This window comes from Ovis aries, chromosome 5 (genome assembly GCF_016772045.2).
Source record: "Ovis aries strain OAR_USU_Benz2616 breed Rambouillet chromosome 5, ARS-UI_Ramb_v3.0, whole genome shotgun sequence".
NCBI classification, from domain to species: Eukaryota; Metazoa; Chordata; class Mammalia; order Artiodactyla; family Bovidae; genus Ovis; species Ovis aries.
Window position 1 is genome coordinate 99,591,059 of NC_056058.1, and position 19,023 is coordinate 99,610,081.

The 19,023-nt window shown below is 39.8% G+C and overlaps 1 protein-coding gene across 22 annotated transcripts in view; it reads left to right on the plus strand.

The window, feature by feature from the left end:
- The window catches only part of PAM (peptidylglycine alpha-amidating monooxygenase), a 321,661-nt gene that overhangs the window by 276,276 nt on the left and 26,362 nt on the right, over positions 1-19,023 (plus strand). For all 22 annotated transcript variants that reach the window (XM_060416042.1, XM_060416041.1, XM_042250794.2 and 19 more), the window contains 4 exons: positions 14,807-14,923; positions 16,744-16,816; positions 17,991-18,201; positions 18,641-18,841. In XM_060416042.1, the coding sequence (XP_060272025.1) occupies positions 14,807-14,923; positions 16,744-16,816; positions 17,991-18,201; positions 18,641-18,841 (602 nt within the window). The remainder of the gene's footprint in view (positions 1-14,806; positions 14,924-16,743; positions 16,817-17,990; positions 18,202-18,640; positions 18,842-19,023) is intronic.

Genomic DNA, 19,023 nt, shown 5'->3' on the forward strand with positions numbered 1-19,023 from the left:
GGCATTTTAAGACTTCAGAAGAAGTGCATCATGATAAATGATCAACTCAGAAAAGTTACTGGTTGACTGCAGCAAAGCACTTCCTTATCTCCCTGTCTGGGTATTGAACTGTCTTGAGGCCACTGGACTCTCACTTTCCCTGAGGCTGCTCCGTGGCAGTGATAACAGTGCCTCCGGGGGAATTCTGTGGTTGGAGCCGCGTGGCCACCATATGTATAGAAATAGTTAGTACCTTCCCCTCGCATGTTCCTGTAGGTCATTTCTATTACACACATGTGCTCTTTTCATGAGCACTGGAGACTTAACAACACCGAGACTCATGCTCCTGCTTTTCCCTTGGAGTATCTCTTTCCAACCTTTTATTCTGTCTTCAGTATCATCTTATAGGGATTTTTGGTTTAAAACATGTCTAACATTTATTGAGTTGTTTGCCATGCCTCTGTTACTGTTCTAAATGTTTGCGTGAATTAACTCCCAGAAGTTAGGCACGGTTGGTATCATGATTCACATTTTACAGGTGAAGAAATCAAGAGAAGATAAGTGTTTTGCCCCGTGTCTCACAATTAGCCCAGCAAAGTCAGGCTTCAGTTGCTGTCCGTCTGACTCAGAGTTGGCCCACTTACCCACTTTGTCCTACTTGCTTCCTTTTAGAGGATTGTGAGCACATTTACGGGATTGTATTTTTCAAAGCTGGCTCCAAAGTTTATCAGTTTATCTTAATTCTCCTAAGTATTGAATATCCATTTATTCATCTATTTTATCACACATTTTCATATAAAGGTGAATTTTTAAATGTCTTGTGAGTTTACTGTAATGAATCTTCTTCTTCTTTCAAGTGTACAGCTGATGGCTTTCATTTGGAAAGTAAGGAGCCCCACATACAGTTCAACTGTGTTTTCCCTCCATTTTCAGAGATGCTGATTAAACTTAGGCTAAACCTGCACTGTCACACACAGATGCACGTAGTTTTCTTGGTGCAGCTGAAGATGAAATTCAGTCAGCATTTCAGGGTAGGTTGATAGCTTTGACACTGTTTAATTATCCTTTGTAATTGTCACACTTGAAAATGGAATCTAAGAAAGAGATCACTTCAGAGTTCAAAGCCATCAAGCTTAGCATCCCTGTTTCTACATCTCTGTTACATCATCTTAGTCATTATTGAACATCTAATGATATTTTAACAAGTGCTTTCAGAAGCAAACTGTTACTATTCACTCTAGCATATTCTTCATGTTAATGAATATTACTATATTTTCTGCATGGATTTCTAGCCACATTTCATCAGACGAGAAAATTATAGCACCATTTTCTTCCATTGATAACTGTTTCAGCTGGCTAAAGCTAAATTGGACAAAGTCCAATTTTCCATTTTAATGTGATATTCATTCCAAGTAAATAGCAGAGGCTGGAATAGTTTAATAGGGGAAAAAAAAAGGATCAATACAGGCCAGCCTGGGGTAAATGACCCAAGACTGAAACAAGAGTCACATAAGAACATTTTCTGGGACATACATGGCAGTCCCAGCAGAAGACCTGAATTTTCTGGCTTTGTGCTTTCATCCAGATAACCTGCCACTACCGTGGGTAAATAGATTCCAGGTCCATCGCCAAAGCCCTGGTGCGTTCACCCTGATGAATGGCTCTGACAAAGCGGTCTTGTTAAAAATTTAAGACTTCAGAGCAGGGGTGCTAATTTATACCATTAAGTCTGGTTCTTCTTTCTCCCTCGTCTGTATCGTTCAGGTGTAAGAATATTTGTCATCCCTCTCCTTTTGCCTCTCCTGTATTTCCTGTTGGCCTCTAGCAGCCTTTGCCACCCATGGAAATTCTCTTTGGGCACTCTGATCTCTGCTTTAAACACTGTCTGCTTCATTACTCACAAAGAGATTTAGAAGTGGACTACTCTGCTAGTAGTTTTGTAGGTAAATAGATTTGGATATGCTGATTCTGCTCGTTGAACAGTTGTGCATGACCATTCTTCCTGTATGTGCAAGTGAATTATATAAAATGGGCAAAGTAATTTTCTTCTCACTCATTGAATATCCAAAGATTGGACAAAGAAAAAGACAGTGCTTCCCTGAGGAATTTCTTACATGCTGGTGAGAGGCAATGGAAGTGGAAACATGGGGAGGAAATTGCATTCTTATTGCTACCACGGTTTGTTTAGAAAGATGAGAAATTCTGTATTAATTTTCCTCAGAATCCCATCCTTAGTCTTCTCATGTGCACAAAACTGTAAGTTCCATAAGGTCAGTCAGTCAGTCAGTCCAGTCGCTCAGTCATGTCCGACTCTTTGTGACCCCATGGACTGCAGCACGCCAGGCCTCCCCATCCGTCACCAACTCCTGGAGCTTGCTCAAACTCATGTCCATCGAGTCGGTGATGCCATCCAACCATCTCATCCTCTGTCGTCCCCTTCTCCTCCTGCCTTTAGTCTTTCCCAGCATCAGGGTCTTTTCAAATAAGTCAGTTCTTCGCATCAGGTGGCCAAAGTATTGGAGTTTCAGCTTTAGTATCAGTCCTTCCAATGAACATTCAGGACTGATCTCCTTTAGGATGGACTGGTTGGATCTCCTTGCAGTCCAAGGGACACAGAAGAGTCTTCTCCAACACCACAGTTCAAAAGCATCAATTCTTCAGAGCTCAGCTTTCTTTACAGTCCACCTCTCACATCCATACATGACCACTGGAAAACCATAGCCTTGACTAGACGGACGTTTATTGGCCAAGTAATGTCTCTGCTTTTTAATATGCTGTCTAGTTTGGTCATAGCTTATCTTCCAAGGAGTAAGCGTCTTTTAATTTCATGGCTGCAGTCACCATCTGCAGTGATTTTAGAGCCCCCCAAAATAAAGTCTGTCACTGTTTCCATTGTTTCCCCATCTATTCACCATGATCTTCGTTTTCTGAATGTTGAGCTTTAAGCCAACTTTTTCACTCTCCTCTTTCACTTTCATCAAGAGGCTCTTTAGTTCTTCTTTGCTTTCTGCCATTAGGGAGGTGGCATCTCCATATCTGCGGTTATTGATATTTCTCCTGGCAATCTTGATTCCAGCTTGTGCTTCATCCAGTCCAGCATTTCACATGATGCACTCTGCATAGAAGATAAATAAGCAGGGTGACATTATACAGCCTTGACATACTCTTTGATTGTTAAACACAGTTTGTTGAAGAAGGCCTTATTGTCTCTTACAGATATCCTTTGAAACTCTGCATTTAATTGGGTTATCTTTCCCTCTCCCCCTTGCTTTTTGTTCTTCCACTATTTGTAAAGCCTCCTCAGATAACCACCCTGCCTTCTTGTTTTTCCTTTTATTTGGGCTGGTTTTGTTCGCCACCTCCTGTACAATACTACAGACCTCCGTCCACAGTTCTTCAGGCACACTGTTATCTAAATCTGGTCTCTTGAATCTTTGTCACCTCCACTGCAAATTCATACGGGATTTAAGTCATACTGGGCTGGCCTAGTGTTTTTCCCAGTTTTCTTTAGTGTAAGCCTGAATTTTGCTATGAGAAGGTGATTATCTGAGCCACAGTCAGCTCCAGGTCTTGTTCTTGCTGATTGTATACAGCTTCTGTGTCTTTGGCTACCGAGAATGCAATCAGTTTGATTTCGGCATTGGTCATTTGGTGATGGCCATGTGTAAAGTCATCTCTTATGTTGTTGAAAAAGAGTATTTTCTATGACTAGTGCATTCTCTTGGCAGAATTCAGTTACCCTTTGCCCTGCTTCATTTTGTACTCCCAGGCCAAACTTGCCTGTTACTCTGGGTATATCTTAACTTCCTACTTTTGCCTTCCAATCCCCGATGATGAATATAACATCTTTTTTAGGTATTAGTTCTAGAAGGTCTTCTAGGTCTTCATAGAACCACTCAACTTTAGCTTCTTCAGCATTAACAGTTGGGGCATAGACTTGGATTACTGTGATGTTGACGGTTTGTCTTGGAAATGAAACAAGATCATTCTGTTATTTTTGAGGGTGCATGTTGATTATGACGGCTTCTGTATTTCTTGTAAGGGATTCTTGCCCACAGTAGATATAATCAGTTCAGTTCAGTTGAGTCATGTCCAACTCTTTGCAACTCCATGGACTGCAGCACGCCAGGCCTTCCTGTCCATCACCAACTCCCAGAGCTTACTCAAACTCATGTACATTGAGTCAATGATGCAATCCAACCATCTCATCCTCTGTCGTCCCCTTCTCCTCCTGCCTTTAGTCTTTCCCAGCATCAGGGTCTTTTCAAATGAGCCAGTTCTTCGCATCAAGTGACCAAAGTATTGGAGTTTCAGCTTCAGTATCAGTCCTTCCAATGAATATTCAGGACTGATTTCCTTTAGGATGGACTGTTTGGATCTCCTTGCAGTCCAAGGAACTCTCAAGAGTCTTCTCCAACACCACAGTTCAAAAGTATCAATTTTTTGGCACTCAGCTTTCTTTATAGCCCACCTCTCACATCCATACATGACTACTGAAGAAACGATAGCCTTGAGTAGATGGACCTTTGTTGTCAAAGTAATGTCTCTGCTTTTGAATATGCTGTCTAGGGTGGCCATAACTTTTCTTCAAAGAAACAAGCGTCTTTTAATTTCATGGCTGCAGTCACCATCTGCAGTGATTTTGGAGCCCCAAAAAATAAAGTCTGTCACTGTTTCCATTTCCACTGTTTCCCCATCTATTTGCCATGAAGTGATGGGACAAGATGCCATGATCTTAGTTTTCTGAATGTTGAGTTTTAAGCCAGCTTTTTCACTCTCTTCTTTCAACTTCATCAAGAGGCTCTTTAGTTCTTCTTTGCTTTCTACCATAAGGGTGGTGTCATCTGCATATCTGAGGTTATTGATATTTCTCCCAGCAATCTTGATTCCAGCTTGTGCTTCATCCAGCCCAGCATTTCTCATGATGTACTCTTCAATAAATAAGCAGGGTGACAATATACAGCCTTGACATACTCCTTTCCTGATTGGAACCAGTCTGTTGTTCCATGTCCAGTTCTAACTGTTGTTTCTTCCTGATCTGCATACAGATTTCTCAAGAGACAGGTCAGGTGGTCTGGTATTCCCATTTCTTTAAGAATTTTCCACAGTTTGTTGTGATCCGCACAGTCAAAGGCTTTGACGTAGTCAATAAAGCAGAAGTAGATGTTTTTCTGGAACTCTCTTGCTTTTTCCATGACCAGTGGTCATCTGCATTAAATTTGCCCATTCCTGTCCATTTTAGTTCACTGATTCCTAGGATGTCTGTGTTGATTCTTACCATTTCCTGCTTGACCATGTCTTTTCCTTGATTCATAGACCTAACATTCTAGTCCCTGTACAGTACAAAAATTTTTGTACCATCAAATTTTACTTTGATCACCAGACACAGCCACAACTGAGCATCATATCCACTTCGGCCCAGCTGCTTCATTCATTCTGGGGCTGTTGGTAATTCTCCTCTACTCTTCTCCAGTAGCATATTGGACACCTTCAGACCTGCAGGACTCATCTCTGGTGTCATATCTTTTTGGCCTTTTATACAGTTCATGAGGTTCTCACGGCAAGTATACCGGGGTGGTTTGCCATTCCCTCCTCCAAAAGGAGGAGTTATTATTATTTAGTAATAATCCCTAATTAATACTCCATACTCAAAGCTTTTTTGATATCACATCAATTCTCTTTGCTTCCCTGGTGGCTCAGCTGATAAAGAATCCACCTGCAATGTGGGAGACCTGGGTTCTATCCCTAGGTGGGGAAGATCACCTGGAGAAGGGAACGGCTACCCACTCCAGTGTTCTGGCCTGGAGAATTCCATGGACTCCGTGGGGTCACAAAGAGCTGGACACGATTGTGCAGCTTTCACCTTCAGTTCTGTTTATGAGTACTGTTCCTCATCTTTCCTGCCCAACAGCCTTGATCAGCCCTTACTCTTCTGCTTAATTATGCTAAATAAGCATGGCAACAAGAATAACAAGTAAACTGTTATCCCCTTTCTCAATTTGATTTCTGTTTTCCTCCTTGTCAGTCCCTTAGTTCAGTGTAGCTGCTCTATGTAGGTGTGCTAATAACTCAGTCATATGCAACTCTTTGCAACCTTGTGAATTATAGCCAACCAGGCTCCTCTGTTCATGGGATTCTCCAGGCAAGAATACTAGAATGAGTTGCTATTCCCTTCTCCAGAGGGTCTTCCCAACCCAGGGATCAAACCCTAGTCTCCTGTATTGTAGGAGGATTGTTTACTGTCTGAGCCATTGGGTAAGCCCGTAGCTACTGTAAGAGACAGCTAGCTGAAAGGAAATTTCAGGGTATAATGAAACTTTAAAGAGCCTCTTGTCTGCCCTAATGTTAGGGCAGCATGACAGCTAGGGCTTTTTAAAGTTTAAATGCCTCCCAGTAGGAGCTGGGTAGCTCCTGCCTCAGTAACCTTTGTTCCTGAGTGTCTATCTTAAAATCACCACCATGGTCAGAGGCTTGCTTCCTGGCCTCTCTTTTATTTATCTCAGCTATGGTTGAGGGTCTCCTCTGCAGGCCTCATGTCCCATACCCTCTTCAGTAAATCGTGGGTTTTATCCCTTATTTTCAGGCACTAGAAGGTATTTCTATTATACCATTTGTCACTCTTCACATGGAGTTGGAAGGGATTTTTAAAGTTGTATTCCATCTGTAACCAATGAAGGCGAAAACCCAATGCATACTAGCTTAGAAAAAGAAGAAATTTATTAGTTTGTATAAATAAAAACTTTCAGGGTATGGTAGCTCAGATGATAGCACCAGGGTCTATTTAACACATCTTCTCCTGGTTAGTTCCATTCTTAGGCTCAGATTATCTTCCTCCTTGTTTGCAACTTCAGAATACCATCCGTGTCCTTGATAGGTCAACAAGAAATCCTTAAATTGAGTCATTTAGTGTTCTCCTACCTGACTTTAGGTAGGTAGCAGAACATGTTTCTTTCATCCTGAACCAGTCACCGTGGGCAAAGGAATGAAATCCACTCTTTGGCTTAGCCTAAGCTTTTTGTTTTATCTCTGTAATGTGAGAGTAGAGTTGATATTATCAAAAGTAAGTGGGGGTTTGGCAGAAAAACAACAAAATACTGTAAAATAATTATCCTTTAATTTAAAAAAATAAATTTAAAAAAAAGGCAAGTGGACTGAGAGCAAGGCTTAGAATGTTGGGTCAACTCGAGAAAAACAGGTTTCATTGGCACAAAATGGGGCAGTAGACACTGGGCACCCAGGGTAGCAGAGGCTCACGAGAGGGCGCAGCTCCAGGCTCCTGCCAGCATGTCTCCAGGCAAAATCTTCCACTGTCATCTGGTGTTCGAACTCTTTCAGAGGCAAGAAATTGCCTAGAATGAGATATACTTCCCAGTTATGGGACTCACCTAGATGTCATTCGGTTCTTCATCATGTTAACCTCAAATCTGTGTCCTATAACTTCCCCTTCATGACAGCCAAATGCAGAGTAAATTCACTCCCATTTATTCCTGTCAGTTATTTGCATATTTGAGGAAAGTCTCTTCTTCTCCAGACTAAATATCCCACAGGCCCTGAGCCAGTTTTCATGCTAACATGGTATTTTTATCCGAAGGCGCCCTGGTTTCTCAGTCCTTTAAAGTGTTTGGTTGAAAAGTAGCCGCAGTACTTCATGCATTACCTGCTGAGCAGCCCAGTTAACTTTCCTTGATGTGTATTCTAGCTATCTATTAGTGATTGCATTCACTTTTCTTCAGCAGTCATATCACCTTGTTACCTTGTGTTGAATGTGTAATCTCCTGATATCTCTATATTTCATAAAATTGTGCAGAAGTTTTTACTGGAAATTCATATTTATACAGTGACCACTGAATTCAGCATTTTATTCCAATTATATTTCACTTTGCTAGATTTAGCATTGCTTCCATTTTTACAGATACTGTTTTATTCTTAATTAACCAGAGAATGAGCTGTCCCTTCCAGCCTGATATTAGGTCTGTTTGATGAATTTGCCTTTCATATCTTCATACATATTGTTTATAAAGTTTGAATAGTTGACTGTTTGGTTTAACAAGTTTTGTCCTTAGAGATGTGGGCTTCTGGGAATCTTCTCCCATTTGCCCCCCAGATAATTCATCCAGAAACCATCTCCTCAACAATGTTGTATGGAATCTTCCCAAGTTTTTTTTTGTTTCAAAAATCTGCTTCCTAAGTTGCATAAAAATCAGTCCAAGATTTGCCTCACTAGTTGCCTGAAGTTTCAGTTAAGATATCTGCTTAAGATTCTGCTTCTGTATCTGTAAATTCTTTCATACCTTTAGAATTAATTAGACCTGGAAAATTGAACTTATTATCTTCACATCCATGAGAAAATTATAAGTTTACAAAGAGAATGTTTGTCCATAGTCTACCCTTCTGTCTTATATTGCCATTTCCTGTTGTACTTAAGCCAGTTTTTCAGTTTTATGCCACTTTCTCTGATTCTTCTTGGCTATGTGACTATTATTCCTGTCTCTTCTACATCTACAAATTAAATTTGATAACTGGAGGGGAGACTCTCCCAGTCCAGTGAGGTTAATCCTAATAAGAAAAAAACATATGTTTTTGTGGACAAGACACCCAGGTTTCAAACTTGGTTTCCGTTTCCTAGCTTTGAGGCCTGTATCGAGACATTTGAGTTCTGTGCCTCTGTTCCCTAGTCCAAAAAAATGAAAGCTTTAAAATCTTCCTCCTTCTCTTGAGTAACAGAAGTCAATTTGTTAAGTGAAATGTTCCCAGTGGCCTTACTGACCAAACAGAGCCTGGTGCTGTGATACCTGGTTCTTTGATATTTTCATCCTTATTTGGGATGTCTGTAGTGCTGGGTCCATCAGGGCATAAGTAGTCATACTGAGTTCTTTGTCTGCCCACCCTTTTTCCTCCTCATAGGGAATTTTTGCAATGTGTATAAGAAGTAAATGTTTTAAACATAGTATTAAATTATATTCCATTTAAAGTCTTTATCTTCGTATAGTATGTCTTTGCTTTCCTAACATTGAAGGTATGTTTCCCTTTATTTTCTCACTTGAAAACCTGTGGTCCTTTCTCCAACCTCTTAATTTATATAATTACAACATTATATTTTACTTCTGTCTTCAGTTGCTCTTATTTATTTTGCATTTCCCTTAATTTTGATTGATGGCACAGAAGTTTATTTTCTGTCTAAATTCTTTTGCATGTGAATATAGCAGTGCATTTCTTTTCAGCCTTATCTAAACTGTTTGATTAGCTGCTAATGTGCAAAATCATTAATGGGTGATTCAAACTGCTAAAATAAAGAACTGATGAATACCAGCCCGCAGGCCGCCATTCAGCCTTTTCCACTGAGTGCTTTTTCAGAGAAGCAAGCAGAGATCAGCAGTGCTCCAGGCACTGTGTGAAATGTGCAGGGTGTTATTATATTCTGTAAAAAGTTAAATGTGGTTGAAACAAAGACCTCTCTGCAGCATATAATGCGGGGTAGCTGCTTTAGAACACTAAATAAGCAGTTTGCTATAGCAACGGTGTATCCAGCTCTATAATCTGACATCCATTTGTGAACTGTTCAAGGGTTACTTTTCTTTGAATTACAAGAGAGTTTATAAATTACTTTATTTGGCAGATTTAATGTGAGTATGTGTGTTGTGTGTGTGTGTGATTTTTCCCATTTCAGAATTTAAAAAAAAAAATCAATTCCTTTTATTACTTGCCCTGTGTATTTACCAGGGGTCAGCTGTTAGTTGTATGAAGCTCCAGCTATCCCAAGTGAAAGGATTAAGACTCATCAACCAATCTATTGAGTGACTGAATATCCCTTGATGCTGCCAGTTTAAACATACAGACATCTGGTAAAGGGTATCACAAAAGATTCTCAATGAAATAGTTGGACCTATGGTGTTGTGGTTAATTCCTTTAAAGCTCTGGTCTCCCCAAGAATTCTAGAATGTTATTGTTATTTATGTTACTGAAGTAAATGAAAATACTCAAATGATGCTAATATCAGTAAATTCAAAACCTTGCCTAGTCACTGAGATCCTTAATGGATATGGGAGAAATATAGTAATATTATTATTAATAACCATAGAACTGCATTCCACAGGAAGAGTGGTTAGTTTGAAGCATCACAAAGAATGCCCTCTGTACATGCTAATGACATGGGGCTCATTTGTGATCATTTAAAAACCCTAAAAGATAAATGATATTACTAGTTGTTACATTGTATATATATGATACTAAGAAAAAAACTTGCTAATTTAAGAGATCTGATATTTTCACACATCTAATATTTAATTATAAAAATCTGACTTATTTACTCCAAAATCTGATTTATTTACTCCATGGCTTACTTATATTGTTACTTATTTTTCTTTTGGCTCTTTCATTTGCTTTTCACATTTATTATAACATCGCCAAAAAATGAATAACAAAAGAGTATGATCCCCAAATTAGTTAATTTTACATTTTTCCCACCACTAGAAATTTGACATTTCTGGGTTGTGAATCTAGATGCCCATATACAGTTTGGGTTTGTGACAGCAGAAGATCAACTCCTTTTTTTTCTGTATTCATGATCAGTGTAGATCAGTTCCATTGATAAAGGATGTTTTATCACTTACCTGTGCATTAGCTACATGTCATTTGATATGACTCACATAAGCAGTGAGTCTGGGTTTATTTATATTTTTCCTTGACATAGCTTGTTCTCTTAGAAGCCAATCCAGCATTACAGGTCCTTGACTTTGAGCTTACATGACTACCAGAGAATAATTTAAACTAGAATTTACATTTTTAAATACTGAAGTGTCTGGAAAAATAAACTAGAGCTATAAAAAAGCATAATTTAAGTTAGAGGAATTCAGCATATGCTTCTGAAGGTGTTTGGGTGGGGGAAATCTGCTTTCTCTCCACCAAGAAGTTGTAAAATGTTATTTCCTAAAATAGTAGGACCAGAGATGGAAGACCGATGGTGAATGTTTAAGTGAATGACAAGACAGACCAAAGAATACTGCAGCCTATTGCTTGGGGGAATCACGAACCAGTAACTATGTCAGGCTTCCTATATGGTTTATCATTTTGCAAATAAGAGGTGTGGAATTAGGAATGCCAGGTTCTAGTTTTATCAGGATATACCATAGGCAATTGGACTGTCACTATTATTAGCTATCATTAGTGGGCCAGAACACCGCATGTCACGTGGACAGCATTTGGTATGAATTATGAGGACATGGTAACTTTCCATATTACTAACTCCTAAGTGGAGAAGTAATACAGTAGTTTATTCCATGCCCAAGTAAATAAACTGTAAGAATAAATGAAAATTTTAGGAAATACAAAATGGAAAAGGGTGTCTAAATATAATCATTGGCTTTTCCCAATATCAATATCCCGGTTATGATATTGTAGTCTAGTTGCTCAGAATGCTACCATTGAGGAAACCAGGTAAAGTGTACCTAGAATCTCTCTGTGAGCCACCAGGGAAGCCCTATTGTGTGTGTGTGTGTGTGTGTGTGTGTGTGAAGTTATGTCTGGCTCTCTGCAACCCCATGGACTGTAGCACTCCAGCCTCTTCTGGAGAATACTCCAAGAATACTGAAATGGGTTCCATTCCCTTCTCCAGGGATTATTTCTTGTAACTGCATATAAATCTACAGTTACCTCAAATTTCCATTAAAAAGGTGAAAACAAATTTTAACTCCTTAAAGTCAGAGAAAACATTCTCACGTTGTTTAGATTACAATTATGCCATTATAAATCATGAAACGTTTCTGAATAATGAGGAGTATGACTTCAGCCTTAAATAATGAATGAAGAGACTTCATCCTACTGAGTGTGTGCATACATGCTAAGTCACTTCAGTCGTGTCCAACTCTTTGCAAACCTATGGACTATAGTCTGCCAGGCTCCTCTGTCCATGGGATTCTCCGGGTAAGAATACTGGAGTGGGTCGCCCTCCTCCTCCAGGGGATCTTCCCAACCCAGGGATTGAACCCATGTCTTCCATGCCTCCTGCATTGCAGGTGGATTCTTTACCACTGAGCCACCAGAGCTCGTGCTACTACATATGAACGTAAAACTGTAGCATACTATGAGTGTTAGACATGCTGCACTTAAGTTATCCAGTATCCTAGACAAGTGGGAAAAAATTATCATCAATGGTTGAATTCAATACCTTTATTTTCTGTGAGAATGGTTATGATTTTTTAGTACAGAAAGTCACACCAAAAAGGGACACATATATATGAAATCTAGAAAAATGGTACTGATGAACTTATCTGCAGGACAGCAATACAGACACAGAGAACAGACTGTGGACGCAGCAGGGGGCAGTGAGGATGGGACAAATTGAGAGAATAACATTGTCTGTGCTCAGGCACTCACTCATGTCTGACCCTTTGCGACCCCGTGGCTGCAGCCCACCAGGCTCCTCTGTCCATGGAATTCTCCAGGCAAGAACACTGGAGTGGGTTGCCATGCCCTTCTTTATGGGATCTTCCCAACCCAGGGATTGAACCCAGGTCTCCTGCATTGCGGGCAGATTCTTTACCACCTGAGCCACCAGGGAAGCTCAAGAATACTGGAGTAGGTAGCCTGTCCCTTCTTCAGTGAATCTTCCTGATCCAAGAATCGAACTAGGGTCGCCTGCTTTGCAGGCGGATTCTTTTCCAGCTGAGCTACCCTGGAAGCCCAAACTTGTACTATGGCCAGAGGGATTTTGCTGTGTGTCACAGGGAGCTCAACTCCCTGCTTGGAGACAGCCTGGAGGGGTGGTTTGGGGTGGGAGGTGGGAGGGAGGAGGTTCAAGGGGGAGGGGACATATGTATACCTATGACTGATTCATGTTGATATACAGCAAAAACCAACACGACATTGTAAAGCAATTATCCTCCAATTAAAAGTAAATAAAAATACACTGAGAGAGAGGATAAACTGTTTGGTGTTTCATAGTACTAAGAAAGAGTTACTTGTGTTTGCCCATTATTGGTGTCTCCTGATTTATTAATATCTTGCGTATTCTTACATTGATTCTAACTAATAAAATTGTATGTTTTAATTTAATGATGTCATAATTGTCTTACAAAATATGCTTTGTTGGTGATGTTGCTTCCATTTCGTCAACTTATGTATTTTTTTTCTGCTGTGTGGTTTTAACTACACATAATAGCATATGTAAGCAGTATTACTTAAGTTTTAGTTGACAAAGCTGAATCAATATTTTTTATTCAGTTGAATGCATCATTAATAAGAACTACTTCAGGGACTTATTGTTATCTTTCAGGGAAAATGTACCCAAAGTATATGACAGTCAAGAAGCTCAAATAGCTATGTAGTGTTTATTTTTAATGGCAAAAGAGTATAATTTTGAAATTTTTGTTCTCCTACTGGGTCTCTGCATAAGTTCCATAAAAATACCAACCAGCTAATCAACAGGAGTATGATAGATTTGAGCAGTCTGTCGCCTTCCAAATTAAAACTATTTCTCCATAAATACTTAATGTTGTTCAGATTCTTTTTTTGCTTATATGGTTGAACTATAAAGTATTAGTAGTTTCTTTTTCACAACCTTGTCTGATTTTATAAAGGAAATTGTATTTTACAGGAAATTTATTGATCTATACAGTGACTTCATCTGGAAAAATATATATTTTATATTTTTATGCTCCCCACCCACAAACATATCTCAACTATGTGCTAATCAGTTAGTTCTTTGCTCTTGAAACATAAGTTGGTCTGTTGGTGCTTCATATATTTTTCTCTCTGTCACGTAAGCTTAGATTGGAAGGACTTGTCTTTGTGATATATCACAAATAATTTTTGAAACAGGAATTTAAATAGGTACAATGTCTGTGATAACTATCAATTTAAAGAAATATTACTAATAATTCAGGTAGAAATATAAATGTTCACAATATTTTATAATAATAAAAAGTATAAAGTTAAAAAGCAGAAATTGTCATTCATTTTAGTGTTTTGATTATTACATAGAGGTCCATTTTTACTTATAGAAAAACTCTTATATGGAAAAAGTTTTATGTCTCTAAACACATTTTTGTTTCAAGAATCATGTTTTATATTTTTGAAATATTTTGAACACTCTGTTCTGTGTCCTTGTGACATGTATTTGCATGTTGTACCTACAGCAAGTAAAATAGCAAACACAGTGGTAATCACATGCTTCATCCTATTGTGTACACTTTCCTTACCGTTACACAGAAAGTTAAAATAAGTTAGACCTTCATTTGTAGTGTGAAAGAAAGTAGTTACTGAATTTAAACATTTTGAGGAACTTTTGAGAATAAATTAGCTTCTTTGAGTTCTAGGCAGTGTTTCTCAAACTCTTATTGGCCGTGACTCACCTGGAGATCTTGTCAAAGTGTGGATTCAGATTTGGTGGGTCAGAAACCTTGCCCCTCCAGGCGGTTCCCAGTCTGCTGCCCCACTGACCTTGTCTAGTTCCTCAGGCGATGGTATATCTGTGATCCAAGATACTGAAGCATGAAGGGCAAAGAGTGCAGTCAGACATGTCTGAGCCCTTCTCTTGATTCCACGTTTAAAACCTCAAGTGAATGGTCTGCAATTGGCTTCGTCATGAAGTCGCTCAGTCATGTCCGACTCTTCATGACCCCATGGACTGTAGCCCACCAGACTCCTCCATCCATGGAATTTTGTAGGAAAGAGTACTGGAGTGGGTTGCCATTTCCTTCTCCAGGGGATCTTCCCAACCCAGGGATCGAACCCAGGTCTTTCGAATTGCAGGCAGACGCTTTACTGTCTGAGCCACCAGGGAATCTGATTGGCTTATTCCCATTCTAATGCCTTTTTTTTTTTTTACTAGCTCTTTTGATAGCAAGTTTGTTTACCAGCAAAGAGGCCTCGGACCAATTGAAGAAGACACTATTCTTGTCATAGACCCAAATAATGCTGCAGTACTCCAGTCCAGTGGAAAAAATCTGTGAGTTACATTGTGTGTGTTGTTATTAATGCTTGTGCTATTTGGTACAAAGTGTATCATTGGGTCTAGCCTTAGAAAGAGTATATTGTGCAGCAGTGGTGAGAAGACACAGCTTAAGAAAGCAGGAGACTGATAGAGCCATCCTTTCATTTTCTAAAGAGGTGGTTTTAAACCCTGACTGAACATTAGAATCACCTGGGAAGCTTCCAAAATTTAGATTCATATTTAGTCTGGGATGGGGCCCAGGTATCAAAATAGTAGTGTGAAAGCTCCCTCGGTGATTCTAATGGTAGTCAAGCTTCAGAGAAAATTGATACACATGGCTAATGAAGTGAGTTGCTGCTCAACTAGATCTGAAGATTAAAAAAAATTTCTTAAGTGGAGAAGTTACATAACCAAACTCAGCAGCTAGTCACCATTAAGAAAAAAGGCTTCTCTCTTCCCATCTCAAAGTGAAGATTAAACAAATGTCATTTTCAACTTTCCGTGGCATGCATAGTTAATTTGGCTTTGAAAGCTGCTCATTATTTGGTCTTATTCCTAGATTTGGCTTCTGGCAGCCAAAAAAAAAAAAAAAAAATTGGCTGATATTCATTGTCTTTGAAAGAAGGGGGCACCTGCTTACAGAGTGTCCACAACCATTGTGGCCTGGCAGCTTCAGGAGCTAGACCCTACTTTGTCTGCTTAGGCACAGGCAGAGCCAGCTTCTTTAAAAGGCGGAGAGCCATCCACTTTGAATACAGCTGATTATGGGGATGCTAACAATTAGCTTTTTATAGGATCCTGAGATGGTGAGTCAAGGGCCAAGTTCTAATACCAGCCCCACCACTCACTGTGTTTGCACCTGGCTCTTCAGTACTCTGGCCATCAATCGGAAGTATTCTCATTCCGGATAGGAGTTAAAGCGGAAGGCAGAGCAACTGCTGCTAAATCAACGTGGCCAACAGTGGTGTGTCTGTGTTGAAAGCAAGTCATAACCCTCGCATTTGATGACCAAAAGGGAGATCTAGTTCAGTGTATCAGTCAAGATCAAGGTGTTACCTTCTTGGCTCCTGAAAACAAAAATCTGTGATGCCAGTACTTTGCACAGGCTAGAAGCTGACACATGTGGCTTGTGGATTGTCGGATTTGACCCCCAAAACATTCAGACATTGTCCATGTGTTTGTTAGCTCTGTCCAAATTCCTTAAGCCTGTGAGTCTCTGTTCACATTGATTTATGATTCTCTTATCCAGGTCATCCCAACTGACTTGTTAAATAGATTAACTTTCTCTTATTATTATCTAGCATACCGCTTAACTTTGCTTAGCTGATCACAACTCATGTCTGCTAGAAGGTGTTTTCTTTGTGTTTTACTGTTTTTAGTATTAATAATCACTCAAAGCTTTTCAGCCATATATTTAATATTTTATATTAATACAATGCTATATTATTTTGCAGCATACTTGAACTATTCAAACCATATAAATCCACATTTATATTTGTTTTATACACATTTCTTTATGATTTTAGAACTTGTTTTCAAATTGATATTGTTACTTAATATACCATACTTTATAATAAATATTTGTAATTGATATGTATGCTTCATTTACATACTGTTAGAAGATTAAATACAAATTAAATTTTTTCACAAGGCAGTCTATTAAAATGGGTATTTTGATTTAACAATTCATTTTGGCCTTTTCTAGAGTCATACAGGTATACATTTATCAGTATATAAATTTATATTGCTGTTACAAATTAATTAGCAGAAAACTTTCATCTCATGTGTACTTTGGGAGTAATTATATAATTAGGATGGTTATTTGTTTTTTGCAGGTTTTACTTGCCACATGGCTTGAGTATAGATAAAGATGGAAATTATTGGGTCACAGACGTGGCTCTTCATCAGGTAATCTTCCATTTGGCATTTCAAATAGAAATTCCACTTGGTTATTCAAATAGAAGCTGGGCTTCTTTGGTGGCTCAGCAATAAACAGTCCGCCTGCAACGCAGAAGATGCAAGAGACTCGGGTTCGATCCCCGGATTAGGAAGATCCCCTGGAGGAGGGCATGGCAACCCACTCCAGTGCTCTTGCCTGGAGACTCCCATGGACGGAGGAGCCTGGAGAGCTACAGTCCATGGGGTCTACTGAGTGCACTACTGACCACGCACCTGTGTGCATAGAAGTTAATGAGGCTGTGCTTTCAGAATGCTCTGGAGTTGTCTGGGTCTTTTTCTGTGACCCAGAAAGTTTATAACAAAAGAATGGAATGGCCAGGTCTGAAATGGTTCATTCAGCACTCAGTACTCAGGGAAACTTGCACGTAAATGATCCAATCACCCTCCCATGTGGGGCTGGCAGGAATCTTAGGGCAAGAGGTGAAGCTGCCCCCTACCAAATGTGTAGCTCCCCCAGCCTCCTTCTGAGCTTTCCGTATTTCTTTCCTCTGTCCCCAGGTCTTAGTTCTGTTGTATTTCTTTATGTGTTTTATGTATTTTTCATATGCCACCTTAATCTTCTATAAATCGAGGCAAGATCTCTAGTGCATACATGTTTATATGTAAAACAGCAGTTTTTCGTTCTTTTTAAAGGAAGTTAATACTTACATCAGAGTATAGTCATAATGTTTTATCCTTAAAGGATAAGCTCATGTTTAATACCTGTTTGATGGATAGGTGGGAAAGAACTAGGAAAATTAGGATAAGAAACTAGAACTCAGTAGGCACCGCTAGCCTTCAGGCATCATCTCAGTGGACGTTTATTGCTCTTGCATTGTCTGGGGTGCACCAAACTGGTAGCTGAGGAAGAAGTGGGGGAGGGTGGAAGGGCATCCACGTGCTAGTCTCTGCTCACCACTAGTGACCTGAAAGACCTTGGGCAGGTCCCTTAATCTCTGTGAGCCTCACTCATCAAATGAAGGAAGCACACCAGATCATTCCCAGAGTCCCATCCAGTTCTGAAAAGTACCTGCTTGTAAATATGTCTCTTGAGAGCTGACCCTCGAATTGCCTGAGTCAGGTAGGTGGGCGTCAATAAATAGCCATGCAAAGTGAGTGAGGCTTTCGTTCTTTTTTTGAAAAGGTGTTCAAACTAGATCCAAAGAGTCAAGAAGGCCCTCTGCTAACCCTGGGAAGGAGCATGCAACCAGGCAGTGACCAGAATCACTTCTGTCAGCCCACCGATGTGGCTGTGGATCCAGACACTGGAACCATCTATGTGTCAGATGGCTACTGCAACAGTCGCCTTGTGCAGTTTTCACCAAGTGGAAAATTCATCACACAGTGGGGAGAAGGTACTCAGTTAGACTCTTGATCTCGGCTTCTCATTCTTGGCCTGCATCACAAGGGACAAGAGGCTGGCCATCCCTCCTTTGGGAGGGAATGGGCATGGCCACCCATTCTTTGGGATATAATTACCCCCTGAGTGAGGAAAACAGGGCTTCCACATGCATCCAGCTGGTTGCCCACTCTCTCTTTCTCACTCTCACACACACACAGAGTCTTATAGGAGGAAAGGAAAGCTTCTACCCTAAAGCTTTAAACTTTATCCAAACAGGGAGAAAATCTGTCATGTATTCGTGGGCAAAGATACTAACTGCTTCACCTTATTTTCCCCCTGGTTCCAGATATTTAGTGGCTTACTATAACGAATTTTGAAGTTTAGGAGACTTCAGAGTCAGAGTCTGGGTGATTTTACACATTGTAAGTCTGAGGTTTTTCTTCATTCTGTAGCGTCTCTGGAGAGCAGTCCTAAACCAGGCCAGTTCAGAGTTCCTCACAGCTTGGCCCTGGTGCCTCCCCTGGGCCAGCTGTGTGTGGCAGACAGGGAAAACGGTCGGATCCAGTGTTTCAAAACCGACACCAAAGAATTTGTGCGCGAGATTAAGCACCCATCGTTTGGAAGAAATGTGTTTGCAATTTCATACATACCAGGTATTTCATTTATATTTTCTGTGTTTTTTCATACTGCTCTCCATCCTTAAAAAGTGTCTGCATGATCTTCATATGCTCGTATGGTAAACCATTTTAAACTCAAGCACCACTGTTCTTTATACAGAAATAATGAACTCAAAAGATTTAGCAGCTGTTTGTGATGGATTAAAAAAGCATCCCCA